Consider the following 16,037-nt stretch of genomic DNA (forward strand, 5'->3'; position numbering starts at 1 on the left):
AAGCTATAGAGAATCTTGACAAATGAATCCATGCAAATCATACATGCAATTGGGTTGACATTCATAGTAATTAATTAATTAATAAATCGATGAATTCTTTCACCATCAATCAAAGATTGATACCTCTTTTCAATCTTCACATTCATGAGAAGATAAAAGTGAAGATGAAGAAAAGAAAGATCAAGAGACAGATTAACAGCCCCGGTGGGGGATAGGTCACCCTCCATACATACAACACTTGTGCTCTGTGTAGGAAAAAGGTAAAGAAGGTATGAATCCCTTGTTATATTTTCAAACGTCTCCACCAAATATCTAATAAACTTTCCTTCTAAACTTGTTCATCCAAATCCCTTAACAAACAATATTATCCAATCCCTTCATTGTTGTTTGTTTTTATCTTATTTTTTCTCCCTTCCAATTTATTCTAGCTACCAAACATAGGATAAACTCCCACATGCACAGTGTTGTGTGGTTCTTGCAATCCCCTTAAGCTTTTTCTAGAAATAATTTGCATTCTTAATTCCAAATGTATTTTTCTGAAGGGTTGCATTTTGGTTCTCTAGAGGACAGAAACAGCTCAGCTAATACCCCGAACAAAATTAGCATATGAAGTGGGCACCACCACTCTCAATTCTTAAGTCCATAGTAGTATCTTTTCTTAATTTGCTTCGGTGCATCAATCTACACTATTCCATGTATAGACACGATCGCTGATCCACATTAAATTCACATAATCTTCACCATTTCATAAATATATAACTTATTTGAAGGAGCACATCTATGGCATCCTTCTTTTTTACCATGCAAAGCCAAAAAACCACTAATCAAAAAATGAAATTTACATTAGAAACTCATCGACAAATTAATGACTTAAATATAAAACTAACTACTAAAAATAACATTTTCTTAACTTTAGTCTTTGAATTAAATTAAATTTAAGTGTTAATGGTAAAAAAAAATTATAAAAAAAAATTATATTTTTATATTTCTAATATAATAAAATTTTAAATATTTTTAAAAATTAACTTAACAAATTCATAAAAAGAAAATTGTAAGAAAAAGGGAATGGTGGTGATTCTGGTCAACTGACGAAGAAGGTGAAAAGTAAATGCACATCCACGTGAAGAGACAGTGAAAATAGCCAGTTACAATTATAATTAGTATTATTGTTAATGACAGTGGGTTTATCTATCTAATAACAAATTACCTATCCGCCATTCATTAACGAGCCAGGTAGCAGTTGGGGTGTACTGGGACCCATCCCAATTCTGTTCTGCTCTTGCTTCCCACCACCGTTCTCACACCGCTTCCTCTTCCCCTCCAATCAAACACTGCCACGTAAGCCAACAATTTTCCCAAAGCTACCGACACCCCTTGATTAACCCAAACCACGTGTAAGTGAAAGCAGAAAAAGAATCAGCATAATTAAGCCGCTAAACCCAACTTCATCCACAATTAACCACACCATTAACACACTAACCCTTCATTCACATCACATCTAATAAACAGAAAACACATAACCTAACCATAATAAATCTTGGCATTTACCCACCAAGCAAAACATAACAAACACCACCACCTGGTTTAGTACCCCCCCAAACACAACACAGAAACATAGCTACCGTTTTTCACTCTCTCTTTCATTGTGCTGTGCCATGGATTGCTGCATCTATGGCGTCACGAAGCTCCACATCTTCTACACTTTTCTCCTCTTCCTCTTCCCAGCCACCACATTCTCCCTTTCACAGCCTCAAATAAACTCAAACTCAATCCTCGTGGCTCTATTGGACTCGCATTACACAGAGCTCGCAGAACTCGTGGAGAAAGCCATGCTCCTCCAAACCCTAGAAAACACAGTGATGAAACACAACATCACAATCTTTGCACCCAGAAACGAAGCACTGGAACGCGACCTCGACCCCGATTTCAAACGGTTCCTTCTCGAACCTCGCAATCTTCATTCTCTGCAAACCCTCTTGATGTCTCACATCATCCCAACCCGAATCACCCAATCCGAATACCCTCCCAGGTCGACCCGACACCAAACTCTAGCCAAAAGCCACCACCTCACTCTCCAAACTAACCACACTCTCCAGTGGACCATCGACAGTTCCCGGGTCACCCACCCGAATACTATAACCCGACCCGACGGCGTCATCCACGGCATCGACTCCCTCCTCATCCCTCGCTCCGTCCAACACGACTTCAACCTCCGCCGCACCCTCCGCTCCATCGCGGCAGTCAAACCCGAACCCGCCCCGGAAGTTGACCCGAGAACCCACCGCCTGAAAAAACAACCACCGCCGCAAAAACCAGGCTCCCCACCGATCCTTCCGATCTACGACGCCATGGCACCAGGCCCCTCCCTCGCTCCGGCGCCGGCGCCGGGACCCGGTGGACCCCACCACCACTTCAACGGCGAAAAACAGGTAAAAGACTTCATCCAAACCCTCCTCCTCTACGGCGGTTACAACGAAATGGCTGACATACTCGTTAACCTAACTTCCCTGGCAACGGAAATGGGTCGGTTAGTTTCAGAAGGTTACGTGTTAACGGTGTTAGCTCCTAACGACGAAGCAATGGCAAAGTTAACGACGGAACAGTTAAGTGAACCGGGTTCACCGGAACAGATAATGTACTATCATCTGATACCCGAATACCAAACCGAAGAGAGTATGTACAATGCGGTTAGAAGATTCGGGAAGGTTCGATACGACACGTTGAGGTTGCCGCATAAGGTGGTGGCTGAGGAAGCTGATGGCTCGGTTAGGTTCGGGCGTGGTGACGGGTCGGCTTATTTGTTCGACCCGGATATTTATACTGATGGCAGAATCTCCGTTCAGGGGATTGATGGGGTTCTGTTTCCGCCTCAAGAGGTCGATGTCGTTAAGAGTTCGACCCGAACCCGAACGGGTCTACCCGCTAAGGTCGTTAAGCAGAGAAGAGGTGCGTTGCTTTCTTTTCACTTTTAGTTTTACTTTTTACTTTTTCTATTGTTTGGGTGTTTCTTAAGTCAAGATGGGGAGAAAGGTGATGATAACGTGTTTGTTTATTTTACTAATTTATTATATTTATAGTAATTGATTGCTGCCATATTTTATTATAGAAGATAGGTGTTATGTTTGGATATTGAGTGAAAAGTGATTTTAAAATAATTTATTATGTGTATGTTTGACTTAAATTAGAATAAAATTGATTTTGATGAAAATTGAATTTAAACTCTTGTGATTGAGGTTATAAATTATTTCTGAATCACACCACACACTTTTAGTAGGATGTGTGCTTTTGGTTAAAAAGTGCGAGACTTGATTTTTTAATTTTAAAATAAACAAGCCTTATGTTTTGATTGTATGAAAAAATTACTTTTGGGGGGTTAAATCAAAAAAAAAAACGAAATTATGAGTAATATTTATTTGCATTGGAAGTAATTAATTATTAAGAATTAAATGAGAAAATAAAAGGTGACTAGAAAATAAATTGATAACTTTTGATTATAAGTTATGAAATTTTGTTGATATGAAATAAGCTGATTCTTTTATAAAAATAATAATAAAATTTATAAGCTAATTTTTAAAAGGTGCTGAATAAAATTTCTTACAGTTTTTTTTCTTTTCTTTTCAAATAATCAGTAAAAACAATCCAGGTCAAACACACAGTTGGTTGGATGAATATATTTATTTATTCTTTGTGTTTACTTTTTAAGTGGTTTTTTGGTATGTGGCTAGACTTGGCCTGGGTTTGGTCAATTTTGTTAATTGTTGAGCATGCTTTTTTGTTTTCATGCTATTGATTTGGACAAGTGAGCGTGTTTTTGGTTCTACAGTGTGTTGTTGGGGCGGAGGTTGGAATTGTGAGTAATATTTAAGGTAGTTTCTTGAATGGGGAGGTTAGGAATATGTGAGAATTTATTTATACGGTTGTAATAGAGGACTTTAGTTGTTGAGGTTGAAGATTTATTTATTATGTTATTTTGCTTGTTCTGGTTTGCGTATGTTAGGTTAGATCATTAGAAAATACAGGGAATATTGATGTGGGAAAAATAGAATTCTTAAGCTTTAAGAAACTAGTCAAAGACTTCAAAAAGTAAAGGTCTTAACTTTTTTCCTTTAACAAAATATGACGATGTAGTTTTCTAATTTATGGAATCCTTTGTCACTAAGGTTTCGGGTGATCATTGTTGCAAGGTGACTTTTTAAGCATATTTAACTATAATCCTGAAAAAAGGCACGTTGAACAAATTTTCAAAATTAAAAAATGCCTTGCCTTTGTCCATTAAAAATCAGTAAACAAGAAAGTGCTACATAAAAGTAGTAACTAAGGCTTTAGTTTTTCACTTGGAGTAATAATAATAGTTTTGTAGTTTTTGAAATAGGTGGCAGTGGCACCACTCAATGTATCAAATTACATCCTTTGAAAATTTGCTTTTGAGGTCAAGCTTCTGAAAGTGGAAAGGAACTTTTGAAAGTTGGGCTTATAGCGAAACAAGAAAAGTGGAGTGAAATCCCTGAATTGTTTTAATAGAAAAGTGGACTCGTTGAATGTTAATAGAATTTCCTGAATCTTATCTGATGCTGAAATTTTTGTCTTTATTTTGCCACCAGTTGTAACAATTGTCATGCATTTAGTAACTAGCAATCATATTTGATGATCTATCATCTCCAAGTTAAACCTTTTGCTTCATAGAAAGTTCACCCTTTCACACGAAATTGTTGAGTGCTTAAATAATTCCTACTTTATGCATGCTTGCACTGAGAATAGGGAACTAAATGGAAAGCTATAATATCTCGAAAAAAGAGAGGAAAATGGTGAATGATATCATAAGACAAAATTTTCCAGATAGATTGAATCTCAACCTTGGTAATCTCCTGACTTCAACTTTGTAATATTGGACCCTGTGATTATCTTGTTAAAATGAATGTTTCTTCTTTTTCACTGATACTTTGTAATTGATAATTAAGTAGTTTCTGTTTAAGCTAAAGTTTAAATGGTGTACTGCAGGAAAATTGTTGGAAGCAGCATGTTGGATGCTTGGAACATTTGGACAGAATTCTAGGTTCATCTCCTGCCAATAAAGAGCTCTCATCGGGATGCTAGCAAGACTCAGTTATAAAAACAATGGTGAGATTCTAGCTTACCAATGTTTGGTGATAACTAGCTAATTCATTTGCTGGGATCTTGTTAACTTCAGTAAATGATTGAATCATAAAAAATGTTTGCCTTGCTCGTGCATGGCAACTTTCATCTGGTTCTCTTGTTCTCACGTAGTCTCATTTATCTTTACTGTTACTGATAGTGTTCCTTAGTCGGTGAAATTAGATGTTCAAAGCACAAATTCCATCTATTCATGTTTCTGAGTTTTTCATTTTTGGTTCAATTCAAACAAATGCATGCCATTTGGCCTTTGACCTGGTGATGGTCAACCACTTGTTATCAGTATCAAGTGGGTCTAGTAAATCTCCAACTTGAGTTTGAATATCAAATACCAAATATTAAAATATAAAAGAAGCTTCATTTTGGGCATAGGAAGCTTCTTTTTATTACTCCCAATATTCTCATTTTATTTAGGAGGTTGGTGGGGTTAGTTAATACATTTTTCTAACCACATTATTTTCCCAATTGCCCTTAAGTTGACATTTAATTTCTTTTAACATTGTCTAACTCCATATTTATTGCACATGCATTGATGCAGATGCACAGGATATTCCAAAGATGTAAAAAGTCAACGCAATATGAAGGCCAGGTTTCTTGAATGGTTAAATAACAAGTCTTATGGGTTTGGTTTTTACCACGTTTTGTTATGTTCTTACTCTTTCTCCCTCTTGATTTTCTCCTTGTGGATTTGGGTCCTTGGCGTGAGAGCATAAGCTTCTCAAGTCTCCACATAATACAATATATAGTGCATATATTATATATGTAATTTAGATTCAATTAGTAATGGTGCTCCACACCAAAAAATAGTAATGGTGCCAAGTTCGTTGGGGGGTTGTGCTGGTGGGATGAAAAGGTTTTGTGTAATAAGTTGGCAGGGAATCTGTGCCTGATTCAGTCAGTAACTTTACGCAAGAAATGCAAATGGAAAATACAGCAATAAAATGATTCTTTTCTGTAATGATTTTGTGTTACCCAATTCCTCTTCCTTCTTTATGGCCCTTTTATCACTGTAAATTTCGTCATGGTCTCTTTGTATTTCCTATAATTGCCACTCATCTATGTGGAACAATTTAATTAGTCATAATCAAAGAAATTTATTTGAGTTTATAGTCGTGTTTATATAAAAGGAGTAATGTTGGTTACAAATCTGTCATAATAATTTTTTTTGCATGTTTATTAAAGTTTATCTGTCGCTATTTATTTTTAATTTCCTTTTCTATTACTCATCGATAAATCAATGGTTCACAATGCTTCCTGTGAAGAGCTGATTTGTGTAAACAGTATTTATATCCCTTTATAATTGAAATGGCTGTAAGTAAAACTTCACACGAGAACTAAATTATCTATTTCTGCCAAGCTTTTAAAAAGGGGTTATTGTGTACTTATTTTATTAGGTAAAGTCTTCATCAAAGTGACATTTGTTCGACTCCTGACGTTCCAAATTACTACCAACTACCTTCGGGTGAGACAATAGTGTTTCGTTCATAACTTAAGAATTTCTCTTCATCTTCGTTCATTTGTTAATTTAATGTTCACTATGAATTGAACTAATATGGAAGGTTGGACAATAAATATCAAGAGAGATAATGGATAGATGAAATAGAAGACACATTTTTAAAATTGTGAGATGGTAAATTTGAACAAAAATATTAATTATCCTCTTATGTGTAACACAATGCCCTTTTAAGATTAATATAACAGATCAAATCATGAATATATGATAATTCCCTCAATTCTCTCATCAAGTATTTGTAAGAGGCAGAAATCATGAAATCTTACAGTAATTTGCTATTAATTCATCCAATATTATCTTTTTCGGAATGAAACATCGCTCATCCAGGCAACATGATATCGCTATTCATGTCCTTGCAGAATATCAGGGAATAAAACATTAACTCAATCCAAGAATTCTTCATAATGTATCATGCAAAGCACCAACAAAGACATCATCTACATTCAAAAAATCAGGGCCACCACGTAATCCATGTTTCATGGAATCCTCCTTGGAAAATTTACTAGAAGTCAATTCTAAAATTCATTACGCCCTAAACATCAATTCCATGAAGCACGGTTCTATACATTTCTTCCGAGTAGCGGACTCCCGAAAAAGGCACATTTTTAAATATTTCTTCACCTTTTTCTTTTAGAAGTAGCCTTTGAAGTTTGAGTAGCCTTCTGCCCAGATGCAGAAGCACCTTTACCTCTACCACCGGATGTCTTCTTGGAACTTGAATTTCCCGTTCCCTTCAATTCCAACTGTACTTGCATGGCTACATGCACAATAGTAGAACAGAAATCACGACGCTCATCTATTTAAAGGATAAATCACCTAAAAGTCCAATCAATCAACATGCTAATGGCATATGATGACCTACCCTTTGAATTCAAACTTTGAAGTTCTGACTGCAGCTTCTCGCCAGTGGTGGTGTCTTTCATCATAAAGAAAATGTAAAAGCAATCAATATAAAAAAGAATAACAAGAATAAAAGAGTAAAAAATGCATGTATAACTTACCCAACTCTTCTGTATCAGAGGTGTTTTCTTCTTCACTCTCGTACAAGGCCTCGCCTTCACCTTGTTCCACTCCTTCAGCTGGTTCAAGAATAGCTGCAATCCGCTTCTTAGGGACCTTCTTTACTCCAGGAAGAGTGACTAGATCTGCAGCTCGAACTTTCCCAGATTTGCTTTGCTCTTTGTATGCTTTTGTCAAGGCAGACTTAATCGCAGGTTGTATGCCATCTAGTGGATTAGGATGACCCTGATGCATATAACACAAAAAAAATCAACCAGAAGTTGAGAGCTTTTTATAATAAATGCAACAACAAATAAAGTTAAGGAACCTTGAATTTTGATAACTCTACTATAGTATCAAAATCTTCCTGATTGATAGAGTATGTATTCATGAAGTCCACAACTTTCTGAACAGCTTCAGCCTGGTCGTTTACAGAAGGGCCATGTGTGATTCAGTTAAAATTCAGTATTTTTGCTTAAAACAATCAACATGCTTAAAGCTAAAAAGTAACCCAAGTACTTCCAACCTTTGGCAAGACTCGCAGTGGTTCTATCAATTGTTTCAGAAGAAGAGTAAGGTATTCCAGGCGAATGGTATCCCTGCACCATTTAGTGAAACATGATTACAATGAGTCCACAAGACATCCTTGTAATGGAGTTCTAGGCTTTCAATAAGTCTACAGGGTCCAAAACCTAATAGATAGCACATAAAGACCAAAACAAATTATATCCCAGATTCACAGATTTGTTGAACTTAAAATAGAAGCGCCTAAGTTAAGATTGACTATTTTATTCAACACAAATAAAAATCAAGAACAAATTGACAAATGCATTCACATGGTTTAAGCAGCACTTGGTTTCTATCCAAAATATTAGCAAACTCATTGAGAAGAACTTACGAAATAACCTGCAAGTTTGACAGCATTCAAGCCACCAGATGAAATTAATCTCACTGAACTAGATCCATGAGAAAAGGTGACAAACTGAAGGTAAAGGAAAAATATTGAATTCATGTTTACCTTCCTGAACTAGATTCACGAGAAGCAAGAATGTGAACATGCAGATCGTCCAAAAGCCTCTTGTTTTTGCCCATTGTTGAGTTCTTCCCTAGCCACCCACCAAATCTGTTAAAGTTTCGTTCTCCCTGCAGATACAATGCCAGTTGTGATAGGGCTAAAAGCAAATCAGATTACTTCAACAAGAAATACAAGTTGAAACAGATGATCTGCAATAGTTCACCACCGTGAATTACTGTTTGAGATATAAAACCATTCATGACTCTACCCAAACGCTTAAGCTATCAGGTGAAGATATTCACGAATGGTTATAATATCTCTAACTATGCATCTAGATTGGGGAACGCAATCAAACTATAAGTCAGAAGTTTGACCTACTCATACTAATTCACTGGGCCTGAACCAATACATGAAAACTTAAGAATTAATAGAGATCACGGGGAGGAGGTTGGTTGGAAGGGACATATAACAATAGCTTGCACAAGAGAAACTATTTTTACCTGTTCAAGTGTTTCTCTCTGCCCATGCAACAATGAAGCACTGAAAAATATAGACAGATAATAAAAGAGAAAGGATGAACAAGTAGATGGGTAAAATCTACAAAGGAAATATAGTTATTTTCCAGAGCAGTGACAAGGCTACATACGGAATTATACATGAAGCAACAGAACTAGTTTGAGAGAGTTGCCACTGTCGATATCTGCGAATCTGTACGTTCACTATATCCCCATCAGCAATAGACTCAGCGGCACGGGCAATAAGGTTCATGCGTTTTATACCACCGTCATCCTTACCAGCCAAGCTTGGTTTATAATTAATATAATTTTCCTGCCATATATAATGCCAAAAGATCCAGCTAAAAATAAATTACTGCCTAAAGTGAAAAGAACACAGGTTATTTTCAACTTCCAGACAATTCCACGAAAATGAAAATGTCTCCCATTACCAACAGCAAGATATGATTACATTAGCACAAATATAACTTATGAAAACTTCCCTTTGAAGCTAGTTCAAGAATAAGAAGATTGTGCAACGACTGATTTATCATTGGGAAGGTTTCAGATGTATTTTCAGTATGGCCAATTCTAGAATACAATTGGTATATTGAATAGTATTAATATTCAAAACCATTTCAATTATAACCCAAATTTAAATTAAATCAGCCATTCTATGATTTTTGTTCACCAGTTACATGGTAAATGCAAATAAATGGTTATCTTAAAAAAAAAAAAGTGAAGCTAATGTTGGTGGATCTAAGTTGAATGAGGTTAATGCCAGATGCGGTATCCTAACCATTAACTACCAATTACATCACAAAAGATAACAATTCCAAACAAAGTTGAAAAAACAAAAATTAATTAAAGAACCTGGATAATAAGAGGAACAAGATCAGGATCACTCATGCTAAGATTTATCCTCTCGTCCATTTTCAACTTCCCAGCATTAAAACCAAAAAGCCTACAAGATAAGAGAGGTTATCATGAGATTGAATTCAGTCACAACCTTCTGAACTGTAAATGCTTTATATTTCAAAGGATGAAATCATTGTCATGCAGAGCCCACTGAATCACTGATAAAATGCCAATGAATTCACAGGTCTACAGTTTATAATCATTATAAATGTCATCACATCCACATTTATATCACAAAGCAAACTAGTGAAAAATAACTCAATAAAAAGAAGCTACCAACGGTTGAAATGAAAATTGTGACCCTCAAAAAATAGGCTTTGAAAATATAATCATTCCAATGTGGCATTGTCCATAACGACTAGAACAAAAATGATAGCAATGAGAACCATATTTAATAATGTTTTCCATAGAATAAAATCCAATTTTTATCCTCAATATACTTTCTTCTTACCCCATCAAGTTACTAATTGAAAGCATATACTGCCTCCAATTGAGTCCTGCATTTCCTTTGCATGGCCATGTACTGAATTTATCTGAAAATTCTAGCTATGATTTGCTGATATTAGATAGCAAGCCTAATTCTGGAGAAATAAAATATTTTACCTTGTTTTATAAGCTCATTGGAATTGCAATGCCATGTATCCTCGTCATACTTTTTCTTATCCCATCAAATCACTAATTGAAAGTTCATACTGCCTTCAATAGAGTCCAGTATTTCATTTGAATAGTCATGTATGAAATTTATCAGAGAAATCTAGCTATGGTTTGTTGATATTAGATATCGAGACTAATTCGGGAGGAATGAAGTATTATTCAAGTCCATTTTATTAGCTCACTGGGATTGCAATGCCAGCAATGAAGTTATGCAATGTTCAATTCATATGACGTGTAACCACATCATTAATTTTTAGTTCTAATTATCACATCACTCTGATAACACTAAACAGACCACTCAGCGTTCAGGACCAATAAATTCAGCCGTTTGAAAGGGGAAGAAAAATTAAATGTCAAGTAAGCAACAAAAAAATATTTGAAATCTAGATATATAACACAAAAAACACAACAGTGTAAGCCAAACAAGCAACTAAAAATTTCGAATTACACTTGAGCAAGGTTTGAAGCATAGACAAGAGATAATATAAATAGCATACTTATCAACAGCAGTGAATGGTGAAACGTCTTCATCTTTCGCATTGGTAAGAAAACGCTGCCTAATATCATCATAGGCGATAACTGACATGGAGAGGCTCATATAGTGTAACTGGTTTAGAGCCATGCGCATATCTCCATTAACTCTTTCTGCTAGTTCCTCAAGAGCAATCTTAAACAATCATAGTGAATGATTCAAGAAAATAGAAAATATGAATAAAGAATTTATAATTTTGTAAGCAATGGATATAAACAATTCAAAATAATATTGTACCCTCAGCCTCAAAGTCCACACAATTAATTACAGTTATAGATCTACATGAAATAAGATAGAACTATGCAACTTATCAAGTAATCACCTCATTAACTTGAAGCCCTTCAGTCTTTGCAACATCCATCAACTTCTTTGCCATCTGGCACAAATAAAATATCAAGTTCAAAACTCCCACACCGCAGCACACATGCTTTAACATGTAAAGAAATTAGTATACTTCAGAAACTATAGATATATGCTATGACTTGTAAGATAGACTAGCATTTTCGGGATGCACTATGCAGACTCAATACAAATAATAAGCCAATTGGATCCTCATATACGATGAACTGTTTGCATCACGGAGCAGCACTAAAAATCACTTTCATGAGGATCTAATGAAGTTATTCAGATTGTACATCCCATCTTTTAGAGACAAAATATGTATTATTCTCTAATACAACTCAGTATTCGAGAGACTTTGTTCTCTCCTCACTCTCTCAGTCTAATTCTTTCAATTTCAGCTTATGACATTCAAGAACTCAGCAAATCCAATTTACAGAAAGCACATATGTCAAAATAATATAATATATAAAATATTATATATATATATCAGGTATTAGCATTGAAGAAGAGGATATTTCAATCTCCTATAAGCATTAAGTATTACAAGACTCATTTGGCAAAGGGTATCCCTATTGTTTTAACAAGCTAAATAAACAAAAAAGGAACAAACACATAATTTGGATAAAAATAGATTAACAAAAGGATCTAACCTAAATAAATATTTTAACTTAAAGTTGAAGAGAAACAACAATTATGTTACTAGAAACACAGAAAGACCTGTTGCTTTGTAGGCTTCCGAAAACTTAGAAGTAAGCAGTAGTTCACAAGACTTTTCAATTTTTGGCTGTAACGGTCATTGCAAATACAGATAATAGGAATTTTTGATATCTTGATGCTAGCAATAAGATCAGCAACACCACCCCTATCACCAGCTGACATCCCATCAACCTCATCCATAATGAGCACAGATTTGGAATGCTTTGACCTGAAACTTAAAATTACATAGATTTAACAAGATGCATATTATAGACTAACAAATTACATATCATGATAATGAAAGACCAACCGATCCATATTAGCACCAATGGCCTCATTGGTTACAAGTTCCTTGATAGAATTAGCATTGCTCCCACCAACACCTTTCGCAATTTTGCTATCAGCTTTTCCACGGCTATCACTAGCATTTACCTTCAATACAAATATGGACACAGGTGAGAAACGAGATGGTAAAAATATCATTTCCACATAAATTTCACAAGAAATGTTGCCACCTCTATGGCTTGGAAACCAAGCTCCTGACAGACCAACTTAGCTGAAGTTGTTTTTCCTATACCAGGAGTTCCACTTAACAAGACAGCTTTTTTGGAACCAGAGTCATTTGGCTTTTTTCCCTGTTTTTTGTTACCACTGTCCAAAAATTGCTCATGCCAAGTTTTCAACCAATTACGAAGCTGTGAAACCTGTATGCCATTACATTTAAGAATATGAATATCATCCAAATTTAGGTTTATATATAAGAACAAAATTTAACCAACAAGAAATGGTAATGAAGACTAGTAATTATACAAGTGACTGATTCCCTATGATATCCTTCGGATTAGTAGGTCGATGCTTCTCTGTCCACATCACAGAAGACTGAATAGCATTTGCAGTCTTTGGCTTGGCTTGTTTAGCAGGCGAGTTTGAAGATAGAGGGACTGCATTTGTTGATTAAGGAATGCAACTCAGAACATAAATAACCAGATACCCTTTCATTGTAACAACCCAAGCAATATAAACAGTTCACAACAACAAAACCCTTATCTCACTAAGTAAGGTGGGCTATATGGATCACACTAACAACTAGAAAATAGAAGCATCAAGAATACAGCTTATAATGGCTTACCCTTAGCTTCTGATTTTGGAGAAACTTTTGACTGGGATGCTAATGCAACAGCCTTATTCACAGGTTTCTTGTCTTGTGAAGGAGCTTTTGCAGATTTTGATGCACGAATCATATCAAATAACCCATCCTCTGTGAGAAAGGAAGTTCTATATGAAAAGAGAGAAGTACACAATGAGTGCTGGTAAAATGTGGTCACTGTTTTATACTTTATAAAAAGTACAAATATAAAAATGCTAACCCTATCTCTTTGGCTTTTGCAGACTTACGTCCCCCAATATCTTCATCACACAACAGGTAATTCTGCAAACCAAGGATGTTAATCGCATGCTGCTTATGTAAATTCAATTACAATTGAATAAAAAAAAACCCTTATCCAACCGTTTTCTTGCTGACTGATCCAGTGACACGGCCACCATGGCGTTTAATCAAATCTTCTGCTTCTTCTCTTTCCAAACTGCAATTGAGCAACAGAAAAAGTATAAAGACCTAAGATAGTAAATCATGACATGCAATAATTATGGCCTGCACATTCAAAATAGAAAGGGAAGGAGAACAAGATGAGGAAAAATAAACTTTAAACTGAGCTCTGAGTCAAGCAAGTCAAGAAAAATATGTGAAATTTATAATAGAATTAAAATAAATACCTGTCCAGTGTTCCACTGATCACAAAAGTCAAGCCACTTAAGCAGTCAGGAGCGCCTTCAGGGACTTCCTGTCACACAAAAGAAGTTTCAATGTATTGACAACAAAAAAAATCAATCAGTAGATCCAGATGCTCGATAACCTAGAACCTTTTCTCCTTTGTGTGGAGGATCTTTTCTTTCTCCAAAATTCATGAATCCACCCCTGCCACCCCCTCTACCTCTTCCACCAGTTGATTGAGCTGATGCTCCTCTTCCACCTCGACCCCTTCCACCAGATTTAACAGCAGACACAGCATCTTTGTCATTATCCTCATCACTTTCTTCCAAATCTGCAGATTTCCGGGGAATCCCCCTACCTGATCCACTCTTCAATTTTTTCGTTGGTGTGACATCAGCTAACTTCTTTTTATTGGTGGGCAAGACAGAGTCATCTCCATCATCTTCATCAGCATCATGAGTTTTCTTTGAAATAAGGGGCTCTGTTGTACCCTCGTTGTCCTTCATATTCTTTCTTTTAGCGGGGAGCTCCTTTGTTTCTTTATCATCTTTTGGCTTTTGCTTATTTGTATTAAAATATTTGCTAGTTATCCTCCTCCCTGAACTTTCTTGAACTCCAGGAACCTGCAAGAAGACATTTTTCCCCTTACTATTCAACAAGTTTTCATATATTCAAATACCCTACTATCCCTCAGCCCTAGGAGAGAAAATTAATGCCTTGAACCCCAAAGCACTTGATGAAACCTATCAAGGGAACCATTCAACCAGAACCAATCCATTTATGACTCAGCCAAATTATTAAAAATTGACAATATCAAGAGGAAAATTAAACGCCACACCAACTTACCATGCAATGACTTGATTTGCTCAAATACATATCACCGAAAACAGAATGCTAGAGCCAAAATTCTTGCATTCTTCAAATTCTATATGCTTTTCATTCATCCCCTTTTCCGTTAAATCATTGAAAGAATACATAAACTAAACCTACCCTCTAACTTCACAGGAACAATAATTTTTTAAAAAATTAAAAAAAAAAAATGAACGTGAAATACTACTAATAATAATAAATAAATAAATAAATAACAACAACACTCACGGTTTTCTCCGTCTGAGGTTTATCCGAAGAAAGTTTGGACTGATTGGAAGATTTGGAGTCACTGGCATTGTTGCCTTTGTCATGTGATTTCATGAACCACTTCCTTATATCACTCTGTAGCTCAAACAGAAAACAGAAAAATCAAACTGTGAAGGAAGATACCCAAACGCCAAAGAAATTGTTGTTTAAAAGCGTAAATAAGAGAGAGCAGAACGAAGAACCCTAACTTACCATCTGTGCGAAGAGGCGGGAGAGCACAAACTTCGTTCCACCTGAATGACTCTGCAACAGAGACTGTAAAGCTCTATTATTATTATTATTATTATTAAATATTAAATAAAAAATTGCCTGTTCGGAAAGGAACAGTATATATGCATCAATCATATATCTTATTATAATTAAACAACTTTTGTAATACATCCCTTCTAACACGTATACTAACAATATATACAAATAAGAATATAAAATAATTACAAAAATAAGACTATAACGTTAAATGTTAAAAAAATTATTTTTTTCCTTACCATAAAACTATAGAAGTAACTTGATTTTATTTTCAAAATAAACAATCAGCGTGTTTTTATCTTAGAATAATAATTTCTCATCTTTGTTAGAACTTTCAAAAGTAAACCAATTTTTCTAAAGAAATAGTATCTATTCAAACATGTGATAAAATTATAATTTCGGTGCAAAATTAAAGATGTTAAGATTAGTGTTATGATAAATTTGCAGTGAAAAATAAAATCATCATTCCTAGTCGATGGAGTGAAATTTTGGAAATTTTTTATCGAAGTTAAATCCCAAATAGTAGTTGATTTCTCAAAATGGTTTTATTTAAAAACAAGATTAAAGAA

General features: G+C 35.3%; 2 protein-coding genes across 5 annotated transcripts; one reads left to right on the top strand and one right to left on the bottom strand.

The window, feature by feature from the left end:
* The first annotated feature begins 1,578 nt into the window (after positions 1-1,578).
* Positions 1,579-6,100, top strand: LOC113858090 (fasciclin-like arabinogalactan protein 15). Its single transcript, XM_027490544.1, has 3 exons — positions 1,579-2,946; positions 4,999-5,118; positions 5,690-6,100. Exons 1-2 carry the CDS (start codon positions 1,656-1,658, stop codon positions 5,070-5,072), a joined length of 1,365 nt encoding a protein of 454 aa, XP_027346345.1. The 5' UTR covers positions 1,579-1,655; the 3' UTR covers positions 5,073-5,118; positions 5,690-6,100.
* A 742-nt stretch (positions 6,101-6,842) lies between these two features.
* Positions 6,843-15,483, bottom strand: LOC113857374 (replication factor C subunit 1). Of its 4 annotated transcripts, none has more exons than XM_027489177.1 (22): positions 15,415-15,483; positions 15,184-15,297; positions 14,235-14,708; positions 14,088-14,155; positions 13,822-13,897; positions 13,682-13,743; positions 13,444-13,589; positions 13,125-13,255; positions 12,830-13,018; positions 12,625-12,746; positions 12,336-12,543; positions 11,599-11,652; positions 11,242-11,411; positions 10,046-10,136; positions 9,325-9,506; positions 9,179-9,218; positions 8,682-8,806; positions 8,190-8,262; positions 7,992-8,084; positions 7,666-7,909; positions 7,527-7,580; positions 6,843-7,421 (listed from the first exon to the last, which is right to left on the bottom strand). In XM_027489177.1, exons 1-22 carry the CDS (start codon positions 15,415-15,417, stop codon positions 7,282-7,284), a joined length of 2,859 nt encoding a protein of 952 aa, XP_027344978.1. In that variant the 5' UTR covers positions 15,418-15,483; the 3' UTR covers positions 6,843-7,281. The 4 variants fall into 4 exon arrangements, with proteins under 4 accessions (XP_027344978.1, XP_027344977.1, XP_027344979.1 ...); XM_027489176.1 differs by having other exon boundaries at positions 6,993-7,421; positions 12,336-12,549; XM_027489178.1 differs by having other exon boundaries at positions 6,993-7,421; positions 13,125-13,253; positions 13,439-13,589.
* Between the last annotated feature and the right edge of the window lie 554 nt (positions 15,484-16,037).

The sequence above is a fragment of the Abrus precatorius genome, unplaced genomic scaffold (assembly GCF_003935025.1).
Source record: "Abrus precatorius isolate BTA unplaced genomic scaffold, Abrus_2018 Scaffold2, whole genome shotgun sequence".
NCBI classification, from domain to species: domain Eukaryota; kingdom Viridiplantae; phylum Streptophyta; class Magnoliopsida; order Fabales; family Fabaceae; genus Abrus; species Abrus precatorius.